Source organism: Rutidosis leptorrhynchoides, chromosome 5 (genome assembly GCF_046630445.1).
Source record: "Rutidosis leptorrhynchoides isolate AG116_Rl617_1_P2 chromosome 5, CSIRO_AGI_Rlap_v1, whole genome shotgun sequence".
Taxonomy (NCBI): Eukaryota; Viridiplantae; Streptophyta; class Magnoliopsida; order Asterales; family Asteraceae; genus Rutidosis; species Rutidosis leptorrhynchoides.
Genome location: NC_092337.1, coordinates 69031761 through 69046721, shown reverse-complemented (window position 1 = coordinate 69046721; position 14961 = coordinate 69031761). Strand labels below are relative to the sequence as shown.

The window sequence follows — 14961 nt, the reverse complement described above, 5'->3', positions numbered from 1 at the left end:
TTTGTAGGGATCCTAAAGTAAACTATCACTATAAATGAATTAAAATGGATCAAAAGGAAGTATCATATTTGCATGATCTATATATGTCCACTACTACCATACCAAAAGATCATAAAAATACAACCAAACAACAAAACAAAATAATACAAAATTTCTTCCCTTTGATGATCATTCTTCATGACTTGTAACATTAACTTGTTCAAACCTTCATTATAGCCTGTACTTGTGTGCCTACGCTGCCCAGTTAACTGCCGTTGAAAAATATAGTTGAAAGAAACTTAATCCAATTAAGCCTTTCAACCAACCAAAACTGTACACTTTGTATAATTTACAGTCTGAATTGATGTTATTTTTATTATTATCCGCTGCTGCCTGCAACCTCCGCAGCACGTTGCCTCATCATCTCCATAACAGCAGCTCTCCGACGGCTATCAGCTTGTTGTGTCAGCCTTCTCAAATGTTCCCTTAGGTCCCTAAAAAATTGTTATAACAATAATGTTAATATTAGTATTTTTAACAAAAATATATTTTCTTTAATCAAAAATGATGACCACTAAAAAATATTAGTAAACAATAATCTAAACACTTTGCTGCCCATTGATAGCAATTACTTGAAATCAGTAACTTACTTTATACATGTTTTCTCATTTGTTGTTCAATTAAAACAGTCAAACATGTTTCTTAAAGGGTGGTGATATATCCACCATCTTTTTTAATACATCCACCTTAGAATATGCACTAACATGTTGTACTGTACAACTTGTTAATGCACATTTATGGTGGATGTATAAAAAGAGATTAAATAAGTCTCAATTCAGGCAGTGCATTATGATTGATGAAAGGAACATGCAAAAATGTATTACAAAAGACAAATTATTAGCGGGGATACGAAAAAGATAAAAACCTGCAACGGGGGACATTGCATGGAGTATCTTTACAAGATCGAGCATGAAGTTGAAGAAGATTCCACATTTTCTTGCAAAGAGAACAACCACCAGATGCACGTACTTTGCATTGCATTCCATGTCGAAATAGTCCCTTCACTTTTCGACAATTCGGATATTGACATTGCCCAGCTCGGCACTGAGCCGCGTGTACCAGAAGATCGAGCATTTTTCGCAGCTGCAAACAAATTCAACCATATTATTATAAAATTCACTTCTAAACACAAATCCAAAAACTGAAACCTAAAACTAAAAACTGGAACGAGAAACTGAAAACTGAAACACGAATCCGAAAACTGAAACACGAAACGTAAACGGAAATATGCAACGCAAAACGGAAAGCTGAAACGCGATACTGATATGCAAGACTGAAACGCGAAAGTAAGAAACTAAGACACGAATTTGAAAACAGGGACGTAAAGCTGAAACGCGAGACACAAAGTATGAGAAAAAAGAATGACTAATGTTTTGTTTGGAAAAACGGGTCTCGACCCAACCCGACGTGCCAACCCCCATTTAGACCCGACCCATTTGTACACGATTAAAAATCTGCTCCGTCTGACCCATGACTCATTTAGACTTAAACCCATTGCAACCCATCACCCAACCTGACCCGTTTGCCAGGTATAGTATGAAACGCCAACAAAGCCACCTGAAAACCTCTTCTTGCCCAAACCAAACATAAGAAACCGAATCTATAATCTATTACAATTAAACCAACTACATATTCAATTTTAAGATTCTAGTATGTACCTGTACAACTCGTTGTTGTCGCGCTTCTTTATTTTGTGCATCACGCTCGTCAATTGAGGTATGTTGAGTCAACTTATGAGGATGATCTATTCCTCTACCGTTCCGATAACATGCATTGCACACATCATAATCAGGGCAGATGTCACAACGCCAGCCTTGACCTGTTTCGATATCGAGACGGCACACGATGCAATTTATGACAAATGCGGGAGCGGTGGGATTATGAAGATGATACAAAGCCATAATTGAAGAATGTTTAGCACGTCGTAACGTATCATATTGGTAATGATTGCCTTGACAAAGACTGAGAAAAGCTTGTCGGGTATCAAAGAATTCACTTTCGAGAATTTCATCTTTATCTTTCGTATCTGTAGGCACGCCGTCAATTTCGATCTGCACAATTCATTAATTTAGCGGTATCAAGTACAGACAATATTAAGGTCCAAACACCATGCGAGTTAGTTGAGAAAACACTTGAGAATAAATTTTAAAAAGTTAGGACCTAAACGTAAATTCATATTTATTCGAATCTTAATGTAGAATATGATATGTTACTAATTAATAAAATGACCAAAAGACACCATTTATATATACTCCGTAAGACATTAAAATGGTTTTTATCAAGTCTTAAGTATTAACACACTTTGAACACTTGAAGATGTGATGCTAAAACTCTAACCTTACCACTACAACATCACTTTACACTACCAAACCACACATATAAATCTTTATTGATTTAGACCAAACTACATATTAAAGGTGATTTCTTATGTCAAATCTTTTTTTAACTTCTCTTAAAATGTTGACGAAATTTATTTGGGAATAGATAACTCAACAAAACAAAAAACGAACACGAATTCGGAATACAAATATATCATCTTTATATTTTGGGTTCACAAATTTCAATTGTTGTTGTAAAATAGAGTAGTTTGTTGTATCGAAATTTAGTTATACAGATTGTGTACACAAATGTAACATCTTATGAAGGAAGCGACTTACGGAATAAAGTGGATGTTTCACTCTCTGATTAATAGGATGTTTTTCCCTCTCCTCAAGAGTCTGCTCATTCTCATAACACCTGCAACACATAAAAATTGATTGATTGCTCGATATAATACATTCAATGTCTCGGAATAATATACATGAACTTAATACATATAGATTGATTGCTTATTATAATACAATTTTTTTAACTGAGATTTCAAAATACATGTTATGAGTAATGCAATATACAACAGTGTTTACCGATTGCAGAGCTGAAAGTTTTTGCAATTGTTGCATACCCAACGTGTACCGGAAACCATTAGGATACAACAACGAGTGCATGAATGCTGCAAGTGAACCATAATGAAATCTTCCTTCATCGGGTATATTGATTCACCGAGCTGTTAAAAAGCATTCAACGGGAGTAAGAACAACAACAACAATATATATATATATATATATATATATATATACACACACACACACACACACACACACACACACACACACACACACACATACATATATAGGAGAGGGATAAGGGGGAAGTAAATTTTTTATTTTTTTTACTATTTTCATTTTTTATAAAAAGAATTTTTACAAACATTAAGATTAGGTGAAAATATAAACATTTAAAAAAAGACACTTTGTGATAAATGTTATTTTCTTGACCTAGAAAACGCTCGAAGAAATAACATTCATTGTGTTTAAATTTACCCTATGCATGAGTAGCAGATCTTTTGAAGCATTGGAAGAAAGATCAGTTTGACCACAAGCTTTGAGAGCTCTTTTAGTTATAGTCCTCTTACTAACTGACCCTTTCTTATTATGTTTTCTTGCTTCCTCTTCTTGACGAATCTGAATGATAATATCCTCAGCAGCACCAGGCCAATAGTCTCCGTCAAAATACGGTAATCGTGCTGCAGTCACCTTAGCTTTACATTCACCGTTAGATTCAAAGAAATTGTCGTATAGATTAGTCAGGTCCACCACAATATTTTCCTTTATCGCCTTTCTCAACATCGATAAATACCTGGTAAACAAATCTTATATGTTAGTAATGCATTAGAACCGGACCAACCTAGTTCAGTGTGGTTCTGTCCCGAGTCCCAATCTGTAGTAGAAAGTCACACCATGGACCGAGCCATATATTTTCGGTTTGGTCCAGTCCGAACCGAAGACAGAAAATTTGGCAAAATATGGACCGAGGTCCGCAGTTCAGTTCGGATCGGTTCAGTTCCTCATTATCAGTTAAGTTCCTCACACCCCTAATAAGCCCTAAACTTACAATAGTGAAGTAATAATGCACGTTTCCCATCGACTTACCATTCCCTTAGTTTATCTGACTTCGGTGTTTTTTGAATTTCTGGATGGCAGTATAAGATATAATCTTCACCCTTCAATGGAGGACACGCCCATATATAACAACTCGTGAACCCACGTAACTTACAATATTCAAGGTACCCAATCTGAAAACAGTAAAATAGGATAATACAGGTAAATATGGTAAGAGTATGGAGTGTTTCATTGATAAAAACTGATTATTGCAACTTCAAGGCGCAAAATTTAGATGATCAATACAAAACACAAACTCCAATTGATAGAGGAACTAGTAACTTGCCAGAATTTCATGATATACAAAGGTACGCAGAGCTTCGCCAGTTACGGTTCTTATTTCAGGCCTAAAGTACTTGACTGAGTCCAAATACGAAAGATACACCCGACGATGATTTGGTTGCTCGCATTCTGCTCCAAATTCTTGAACATACATGCCAAACAAACATACTTCTACCCCTTCGATCTTCTGAAACAGCAAAACTACCTATAACAAGCAACAGTAGCAGCCTTAGTATCAGGTCAAAGTCAAAACATAATTACCACAATTATGCCTATAACATTTTAGTATCGACCGAGGTTGCAAAAATCGCTACTCGGGGAGTACTCGCTCGGGACATTTTATAGAATACTTGAAAACTCAGGAAGTACTCGGATGTTGACCAAGTTTGACTTTGACCGATTTTCCGAGTAATCCCGAGTTGGGCCGAGTTCGACCGAGTACTCCCCGAGTTGCAAAACCGAGTCATTGCGAGTTCTGCAACACTGGTATCAACATACCTTAGATTTATATGCAAATTCTGTCGGGTAGTTTTCCTCTTGAAAGATCTCAAGAAATCGCTGTTTGACTTCCAATTTTTTGTCAACTGACGAAACAACTCTGACAACGAGTGATTCTGCCCCAGGAACCTGATAAAATACAAGTCGTATCGTAGTATATTAATATTTAAATTCTAATTTAGTACAAAAGTAGAAAGAAATTAAAAGTTTAATCAAATTAATGTGAAAACTCCGTATCACCTCATCGTAACTTTTTCCATGGAACCTTGCCCTATCTAGTCTTTCTTGCTTCAATCTCTTAGACAGTCTGTCCTCTATGTGATTGCTAAGAATGGTTGTCGGTAAATCTTTTGCTCCAAGAACCGCACTTTGTGGTAGTGGGACCCGCTCTCCTCTTTCAACCTCTTCCACATAGCAATTCGGACAGGTATACTCTGCTTGTCCCCCATCATTTCTACGACCATTGAATAACGCACAAATCTGATGTTGCCAAGCTTCACATTTATCACATTGTACCCACTGTATAATAAGATAAAAAAGAGGTCAGATCTTTATTACAGTTTACACAAGAATATGTTAGCATATAGCACGTAACATACCGGTTCTTCAGTCTCTTCGTCATTTTTCTTTTTCTCTAATCTTGCTTTCAAAATATTACTTCCGTCGACACTTATGGTGTCTCCACGGGTTTCGTTATAACAAGGTATACAGAAATAATGGCGTGTGTCGCCACTCCCAATAGTGTAAAACATTGCGTTTCTTTTTATGCGGGCTCCACAGGGTGAGCAATATATAGGTGGTGGTTCGAAATTGAGCTTCTCGACTGCACATAACTGACATGAATTCTCGTTCATAGAAAACTCCATCGCTTGATTCTTTTCAACCTTTGCTTTGCTCTGTACAAAACAAACAATACAAATCAAGTATAGAAAGACAAAAGATTGTATTACATAGAAAACGCAGGCTCTAACCATACATACATGAATTAAATGAAACAGAGGCGTCATTTTAGTTTTTGTTAAAAAAAAAATTATTATTCTAGAGTATATGAGTGTATATTGGTATATACAAGCTAGCATTTATTTAATACAAAGCATAATGGGACATAACATTTTGTTAATAGAGGTGGAAAATTCAACCTATTTATAAATAAAAGGTCAATCTAGGTTATAAACTATATATCTAACAGGCCAAATTGGTAAACTCAAAAAAAATCAGTTAAGATTTGGTTCATCTTGGATGGGTTGAAATTCACCTGAAGTACAATCAAAATGCATTACCCCTCCTACATCATATCATCTCAATAAATAGATTATTATTGTTAAAAAAAGATTTTTTTTAACATCGTTAACACCTTAACTATTTGCAAAACTAAACAAATGAAAAGGAAAGAAGTGTTAGTGGGTCCACCCAACCCTGCCAATTCTGACCCATAACCCAACTTATCCACTTTACCATCTTAAATGTCATTCAAAAAGGATCCAGATTTCTGACCTGGCCCACCCACTGTCTGAGACCAGTTATATGCTCCCGAACTTGCTCAGGTGTAAACAACTCCGTCATTGATACTCCCTTTATTTTTGGCTTCCCCGATTTACTGGCCACAGTTTCGGTAACTGTTGCATCTTCTTGTTTAGCCGGGCCCACCTCTTTCTCGATCTTAGGGAACGCTTGCTTACAAACCAAATTCTCATTAGTTTTAGCTTTAACGAGATCTTCAGCGTAATCCTTCCGTTCCGGTTCAGTGATCTTGAGAGTTCCTTGCAGCGAATTTACAAGAACTTCCTTTTTTACCCCTGTGACCTCAGGTTTACTGATGGTGGGACCCGGTACAATCGGGATTCCATTTTCAGAAACTGGCGGCTGAGATGCGGGCTCAATCTTCATTCGTTTTACAGACTGTTGTAAATCGTCTGAAGTTTCATTTACGGATTTACACGTTTTGCTGCCCGATTTTGGGGAAATAGTTTGAAGGACCCCTTTACGTTGCAAGAATTGCTTTACGGGAACACAAACAGGACATGTTTGATCGCTGCAGTTATTATAATGTTCGAGTACTCTTTTCGATCTAATGCAGAAACGATATTGACATTGAGTTGCATCTTTGCATGACGCGAGATGTTTCCACAATTTTTGAAGAGTGATGCAACGGATTTCGGGACAGGTTCCAGGTGGGTGAACACAATTACGAGAATGCCGTAAAAACAAAAGCCATCTTATTTGATTCTTGTACCCCATCATACAGCCTGTATTAGCCGATTGTGGGCTAACTGAATTTTTAAAAGCCATAAATGGTTCTGAAGAAATGTTATTATCTTTCTGAATTTGATCATTTCCTATTATTAGCTCGTTTGACAAGTTACCTAATTCGTGTTTAAGATCCTGTGATCTTGAATGCCATTGACCCTGATGTACAGTCTCTGGTTGAATTCCGATCAAACGGGTAATATTATTTCGAGTGTCGACATCAAAATTAGCCTGTTGCAAAAACTGTTGGTGATCTGAAGTTTCCATTGTTGATAAACGCACATCCTGAGAGCCTGAGTTCTGCTGAAAGTTATTGGTCAGTTGGGTAAAATTTTCATAAACTTGTGGCTGCAAGGTTTCAATATGTCCAGGTTCGGATTTTATTCGAGTGCCCGTATCAGATATCAACCGAGACTGGCCGTACGGTACTTGTTGGTTCGGCTGATTTTGTTGTCTTTGAGATCGAAGAAGTTGTTGTTGCTGCTGAAACTGAAGAGACTGTTGAGGATGCATAGCGCTCTCGGTTTGATCTATTGAAGGTTTCGTGTTTGCAGGCTGATCAGAATTGTGTAAGTTTGACTGATTGACCACTAACGGAGAGTTAGTTCTTTGTAATGTTGGTACGTTTACTTGGTTCATGTTCATCAGCGAAGTAGCTGAACTTGTGGGGGCATAAAAATCTCCGGATCCATCACCTACAACATTAGAAATATGAACATAAGATAATTCAGTTTAATAAAATAAACGTGCATCCAAAATGGACTGAGTCAGGTTATGTTAATCACTTACAAGTCAAATGGGTACAAACAAAAGATTAGGCTACTAAAAAAATGGGCCAAACTTGTCATGAACCATCTATATCGCAAACGACTTACTAAAAAAACTCCGTTCAAAATATTAAATGTTGATTGTAACCATATAGCTTTTGAGAGCATAACTTACACACATATTTTATTTATTTATTTATTTATTTTTATTTATTTATTTTTTATCTTTTTGGTGAAAAAACTTAAAATTTATAACCACGAACTTTCATCAAAAAAATGAAAGAACCAATCTAAAATACAATATAGAGCCCTGACCCACCTAGCCTTTAGAAAGCTAACCTAAACAAGGGAACAACCGAACAAAAATACAACCATCCAACGAACAACCATGGACCTAAACTTACACGCAGATTATTTGCAAAATAAAAAGTACTCTTTAAAATCAACCCAATCAAACCCGGGCCATTTTGACCTTACGCTAACCACCGATTTAGTCATCTATATCATATAAGCTAGACAGATATACGAGTGAATTAAGGGTACCTTGTGACATCTGTCCTTGATGTTGATCAAAATATTGTGGCACTGGTTTCGAAGAGTTGCCATACTGAGAATCGATCAGTAATCCCTCGGACTTCACCGAAATATTACTACTCATTTGTGAATTTTTACCCATCATTCCTATATTACTGTTTAACGACCCGTTCGGGAAACCATATGGTTTTTGACCCAAAGTAGACCTAAGCCCCCCACCCATGTGGCTTCCAAGGCTATGCAAGATTCGGCTGTTTTGACCACCAGCGTGTTGCTTCTGTTGCAATGGTTGAGAAACCGTTGCCGAGTCAACACTCGAAAGCACAGGAACATTATTACTAGATGAGTTCAAATTCATGTATGACTGGTTACTTGCATTATTACTGTTATTGAATCCAGGTGTAGGCATCATTTGGCTGCCAATTTTGTGGTCGATAGTTGATGAGTTCACAGAGAAGTTTGACATTGACTGTTGAGATACGACTGTTACACCTAAAAAAAAAAAGTAGATTTGATATTGTAAAGAAACGAAGATAAGTGGATAATATGAAAAACTAGCAACGGGAGTAGAGGTGGCAGTTTAAACCATTTGCTAATTAAGTGGTCAATTTGGGTTATGTTCTATTTCAAACGGATCATATGGATCATCATTATTGTAAAAGTTGGCCTAGTCGGCTGACGCGTTTGTTTGGGGACTAGCACGTCCCAACTCGCCCAAAAAACGCCTTAAAAGTCTGTCAATGCTAAAAAGTTAGATCAAAGTTGGGCGAGTCAGGTCTGAGTCGGTCAAAGTTAGGTCAAAAAATTTATATTTCTCAAATAATATTTTGTGTCATATCTATGTTTGAAATATTTAAGTTTAAAATGTTTTGTTTTATGTTTGATATATTTATGTGTAATATATATACATATACATATGTTTAATAATTTAATTTATGCATTACTAAAAGTCAACGTTGGTCAATTCCCGGCTCGTCCCTCCAAGGTCCCGACCGGCTCGTCCCTTACTCGCGACTTTTACAACCTTGTGGGTCAAATAAAGACATTTAGCTAATAATGGAAAAGTTTGCCGTCCCACCAAGGTCTACATTAATGCATAAAACCTCCCTATTCATTTCCTTCAACCAAAACAAGATTTATATTATATTTATAGCCATAACTAACACATTAATTGTTATTAAAAAAATAAGAGTTGGAAAATATAAAAGTTTTAGCAGATCAAGCCAAAGTGTTTCAACCAAATCCTGTTTTGATCTACTAACCATACCCCCCATTTTGCGCGAGACCTCCAAGTAAAAGAGTGAAAGATGTACCGTCATTTGAACCAAATGTACCAGTGTGCATGCCTCTGGAAGGCCCAGAGTTATTCATCGAAAAGCTTCCCGGGTTTACAGATGATGACATCATGTTATTGGCTGATGACATCATGTTATTGGATGATGATGACATCATGTTATTGGATGATGATGATATCATGTTATTACCAACAATCAAAGAGTTATTATCCACAGATGATGAGCTCATCAAATTAGAGTTCCCGCTTTGAGGTACGCCGGGAGTCGGTATCATTGTTCCCATAGCAACAGAATGATTATTTTGTTGCTGCTGATATCGTTGAGTGAAGGGGAGGCGTTTGATCAGTATTTGTAAACGGTTTTCTAACGTCTCTAAGTTCAAGTATTCCTCCTAAACAAAACAAAACAAAAATTATGTTATTTATAGATAATGATGTTCACAAATCATACAACTTAACGAGAAATAAATTTACTGCGTCTTCTCTCAGTTGATATAACCTCCCCTAAATACTTCGATTAGTATATAGCATCACTCAGATAAATTAATACCCTTTTTCCATTTAAATGTTAATCCAAGCCTTATTAAATAAGTAAAATTTCTTTAGTTCATTTAAAACTCAAAAGTAAACTCAATCTTATTATTTAAGAACTATCGTTTACCTTTTGTACTCCAAACAAATAAACATGTTGTTTCATTACTAACATAAGAATAAGTGAATACATATTATATCATACTTCAGATATAACATTAAATAAGATAATGTTATATTAATTAAATTAAAAAAAACAAAAAAAAAGTAGAACCTTCGATGTAGCACTTTTGAACAAGCCTTCCTCCAAGCGTCTAACGATATCCAAGACGTTCTTTGGAGCTATATCCCGAGTTTGTTGTCGCTTCATGAGAAACTCATAACTAAAGAGAAAAAAAAATTATTTCATCGGTGATTTTAATAATATATAAAGCATTGGTCACGCCGCGACATAAATTCATATTACTAAAGTTAAAAGAATGCAAAACAGAACTTTAGTATTTACTTCTATATCACTATCAATTAATGAGGATCGGAAAAAAAAAAATTAACTAATGTACCTTGCCATACTCACCAATATAGATAATACATTAAGCCTCAACACAAAAATATACATCTTTTTTTGTACTACATACATACATGGATATACACAAATACATATTCATCTTTTCGGTAATAAAGTTTCTTCTTGATCCTCAATTTATAACAAATACAACAAGTATTAATTAGATCCAGTCTCTTACCAAAACAAACACAGCAAAAACTTACCATTTAATAGTCTGTACGTATAAGAGGAAATTATATCTCAAAGGATTGTACTTCAGACTAACACCACGAAAAGATTAAGAAGAAAATCGGTAATTTACATCGGAATACATATAACCTAAATGTATTAAACGGTCTTAAAAAGCTGAAAACAATGATATATGCTAAATCATATCCAGCAAAACATGACAAAAATACCAACTGAATTCTATGTATAACTCTTTAGCCTTAACTTAATTGCATCAAACAGTTCTGTAGTAACAACTGCACAATATACGTACCAGTGGATCCCGTTCAAAATCGTAGTACGCAATTTTACACTATCAAATGGCACTTGTTCAAACCAACTAAATTTAGCATCAAACATTACTATAGTAACAATTGGATAATTAAATACATTAGGCAAGTATACACAAATGCACAAGAAACAAACAATATCAACATACAAAAAGGACCTTTGACATATAAAAACGAGTTCAAAAAAAGAACTTACATCTTATTTTGTATAAACCGCCGTCCATTCGCAATACCAGGCTGCACGCTGAGTGTAGCATGTGACCCGTCATTGTTCTGCGTCATATTTTGTTGTTGTGGTATAGAAGACACTGAATTCGCAGCTTGATTTGAAACCTGTCTTGGGTACTGTCCCCCCATTTGAGCTTGTAAATTCATTTTCTAACCGCTTGGTTTCTTTAACTACTTCTCATAACACAATGTGATCCGATTAGTGATCCCTAATCATATACTCAATTTGTATAAAAACCTTTAAATTTTCCCCTAGTAAAACATTAACAAATATATTTTCAGAACTCAAACACCATTTATGGACGCATACACAGTAGCGGAACTTCAACCCGACCTGAGATGGGGCGAAACTAATGAAAGGGGCGCAAACACTAAAAAAAACCTTATTTTTTAGTAAAAAAAATTTTAGTGTAATTTTTTATTTTTTTTCCGAAATCGAGCCTGGGCGGATACCCCATATCTACATATCCTCATGCTGACATAACAAATGCTAAAAATAGGAATATGCTGATGTTCAAGAACTAACAACATCCCAATTAACTTCAAAATCATAAGTCAAACACCAAAGATAAAAAGTCAGCTTTTTTAGGTAAATCAACCAATGTTAATCAGTCAAGATTTTTAATTTCGCATTAAATTTAATGAAAAAACAGAACCCTATTTAGCAAAAGAGCCATGATTCAATTCTCATTACCAATGAACTTCAAGAACAGGACATTCAAAACCCTAATATTGACGAGTACCAAATTCTTACAAAATTGAACAATTGAAAAGCTAACATGAACTAAATTTATCATACATTTGTGAAAAACGTAAAAGAAAGAATCGTTTTATGAATCAATTAAATTTCGAAATTGATTAATTATGAAAACCCCAAATTGATTAAATTAATAAAGCAATAAATAAGAGAAAGGTGATGATGATAGATCGTAGTGTATATACCTGTTAATTTAGTCAGGATTGTTAAGAAAAAAAAAAAGCAACGGACGTATGCGACTAACGGAACTGAAAGAGAAAAAGGGTTGAATTTTTCGTACGATTAGTAGAAAAGTTAAGTGTATTCTATTGTCAATTTATAAACATTAAACATGTGATTTACAGTGAATTTATAATTTAATGTATGTAATCTTATATTTGATACAATAAAATTTTGTATATGTAATGTTAGAGTTATGTTAATAATAATAATAATAATAATAATAATAATAATAATAATAATTAATAATTACAATTGTAATCCAAAAATACTAAAGAAAATGTTAAAATTCAAGGGATCATTTTTAATCCTCAGATCAAATGAGATCAATGAACAAGATTAAAACAACAAATAACAAAAGAAGAGTAGTATTGTCATTTAATATATTTTAAACAAAAACACATTACAGATCGAACTTAAAACTAAAACCCTGAGAATGACGATGGCGATTGAAACCCTAAACTCTACGAATCGTTCACTCCGATTGCTTCAAAACTTCAGCGAATTGCTTTATATTCGTTTCACTCTGGCGAATTGTTTGATATTCGTTTCACTTCGGCAAATCAATTGGTCAATCAATTAATCAATGGAACCAGAAATCGAAGCAATGGAACCAGAATACGAAATCAATGGAGCCATAATACGAGATCAATGATGAAGAAATTAACGATAACACTAAAGGTATGCAATTTGTTTCGTCTTCAATCACATGTGATTGCGTTTTATGATTATACCTTGCTGTGATTTAAAGTGATTAGTGATCAATACAGTGAACTTAAAATCGAACTGTTGTAAATTGTTTCTTATTCAATCACATGTGATTGTGTTTTATGATAATACCTTATGTGATATGTATATTGTCTCTTATTATGCAATTTGTTTCTTGTTAAAACAACATGTGATTGTTAAAGTAATTTGTGAATGAGTGAATCACATTTAAATCATATTTAAAATCACATGTGATTGTCTTTTTTTCTATATGAATGAGTGAGAGTAACATATCAGTGATCATATGTTATTTGTTGAAGTTATTTTCAGTGAACATTTAAATCACATGTTATTGCCTTTTTTTGGTCAGTTTCAGATACACCAAAAACAGCTATATCGCGTAAAAATGAAACGCCAGGTGGTTCATTGTATTATGCATCAATCGTTGATGAGAGTTTACTATCGGTCATTGGAAAAAATTATTGAACACTTGAACAGTGTGAATAAATGAATAGGTTATACGCGTTTAATGCATGTTTTGACATAAGAAAGTCGAGTCAAAAGACTTCGAAATCTAGGTTAGTAAAGCAGAAATATTACTTGTGAACATTTAAATCACATGTTATTTGTTGAAGTTATTTTCAGGGAACATTTAAATCACATGTTATTGACTTTTTTTTGGACAGTTTCAGATACACCAAAAACAGCTATATCGCGTAAAACTGAAACACCAGGTGGTTCATTGTATTATACATCTTCTATTTATGAGTCAAAATGCCCTCTCCCCATTGGTCCAAATTTCACTATTCACGATTTTTGCCCCCTCCCCCATTTTTTTTGCTGATTTATAATAAGTTTAATGTATTTTTTTTTATTATTTTGGCCTATGTGGGCTGCTTTCCAGCAAAAAAAAAACCCTTTAAAAAGGCTAAGTTGCTCAAATGGATTTAAAGGAGTGCTGGCCCAACAACTGTATGCTTGGCCCAACAACTGTTTACACTAATGTGTGAAAAAAAAAAAAAAAATTCAACGACAGCTCTGCATCTTCTCCTCTTTTCCCATGCCTTCTCCCATAACTTCTACCATACCTTCAACCATACATCATTTCTTCAATAATTATCGTCTTTTTCTTTCGTAATCAAATCGATCACCCCCATTCTCTCAAAACCCTAGAACATCTGTTCAACCTTGTGATTCACCGAATGAATCAGTTAAAGTCATGATTCGAAAAACGGTTTCGTGGTGTGATTCTAGGTTTGATGATTATTCCTGTCACCAGGTTTGATGATTTTTTTTCTTTCAAATCACTATTACCAGGTTTGATGATTATCCTTCTTTTGTTGTTTCGTAAATCTTTTATTATGTATTATAGTGGTTTTACTTTGTCAATTGAGTTAAAATAGGTTTAAAGTTTCAATTCTTAACATGTTACATTGTCAATTGATTATCTCTGTTACCATTTTTCATTTCTTAACAGGTTTAAAATTTCTTAAATTGGGTAAACGGATCCACGCTCATTCAATTATTCGCGATATATTTCTTTACTGTTTCACCTCTGCTGTTATGATTTGATTTCCTATTACAATTGATTTTAATTTAGGGTTTTATAAAGTTGGGTTATCTACTGGTAATTGATTTCACTGCCCAAAGTTGAAACGTGTATATAGGTTTATATGTAAGGTTACTTGTATTTGTATGCAATAATTTGATCACAAAGGGTTAGTGACAAATTGAAAGGAAGAAGCAGAAAGAGTCCCTCACCCTCTTCATGTTCTTGCAGTTGATGACAGTAATCTTGACAGAAAATTGTTTGTAAGA

At 34.6% G+C, this 14961-nt stretch overlaps 1 protein-coding gene across 1 annotated transcript; it reads right to left on the bottom strand.

The window, feature by feature from the left end:
* Positions 1 to 9: 9 nt before the first annotated feature.
* LOC139847807 (histone acetyltransferase HAC1-like) lies at positions 10 to 12127 on the bottom strand. Its single transcript, XM_071837530.1, has 16 exons — positions 11428 to 12127; positions 10444 to 10552; positions 9658 to 10030; positions 8354 to 8836; positions 6291 to 7738; positions 5396 to 5692; positions 5037 to 5315; positions 4797 to 4925; positions 4303 to 4503; positions 4008 to 4150; positions 3399 to 3714; positions 2943 to 3082; positions 2697 to 2775; positions 1698 to 2090; positions 905 to 1122; positions 10 to 473 (listed from the first exon to the last, which is right to left on the bottom strand). The coding sequence occupies exons 1-16, from the start codon at positions 11604 to 11606 to the stop codon at positions 359 to 361; spliced, it is 4902 nt and encodes a 1633-aa protein (XP_071693631.1). The 5' UTR covers positions 11607 to 12127; the 3' UTR covers positions 10 to 358.
* Between the last annotated feature and the right edge of the window lie 2834 nt (positions 12128 to 14961).

What these genes read in the sequence shown, in the direction of transcription:
- LOC139847807 (XM_071837530.1), bottom strand. Translation starts at nt 11,606, where the DNA reads ATGAATTTACAAGCTCAAATGGGGGGACAGTACCCAAGACAGGTTTCA. An exon ending in TCAAAAGTGCTACATCGAAG is followed by an intron (nt 10,031 to 10,443) that starts GTTCTACTTTTT and finishes TGTTTTGTTTAG; the next exon opens with GAGGAATACTTGAACTTAGA. An exon ending in ACGAAGAGACTGAAGAACCG is followed by an intron (nt 5,316 to 5,395) that starts GTATGTTACGTG and finishes CTTATTATACAG; the next exon opens with TGGGTACAATGTGATAAATG.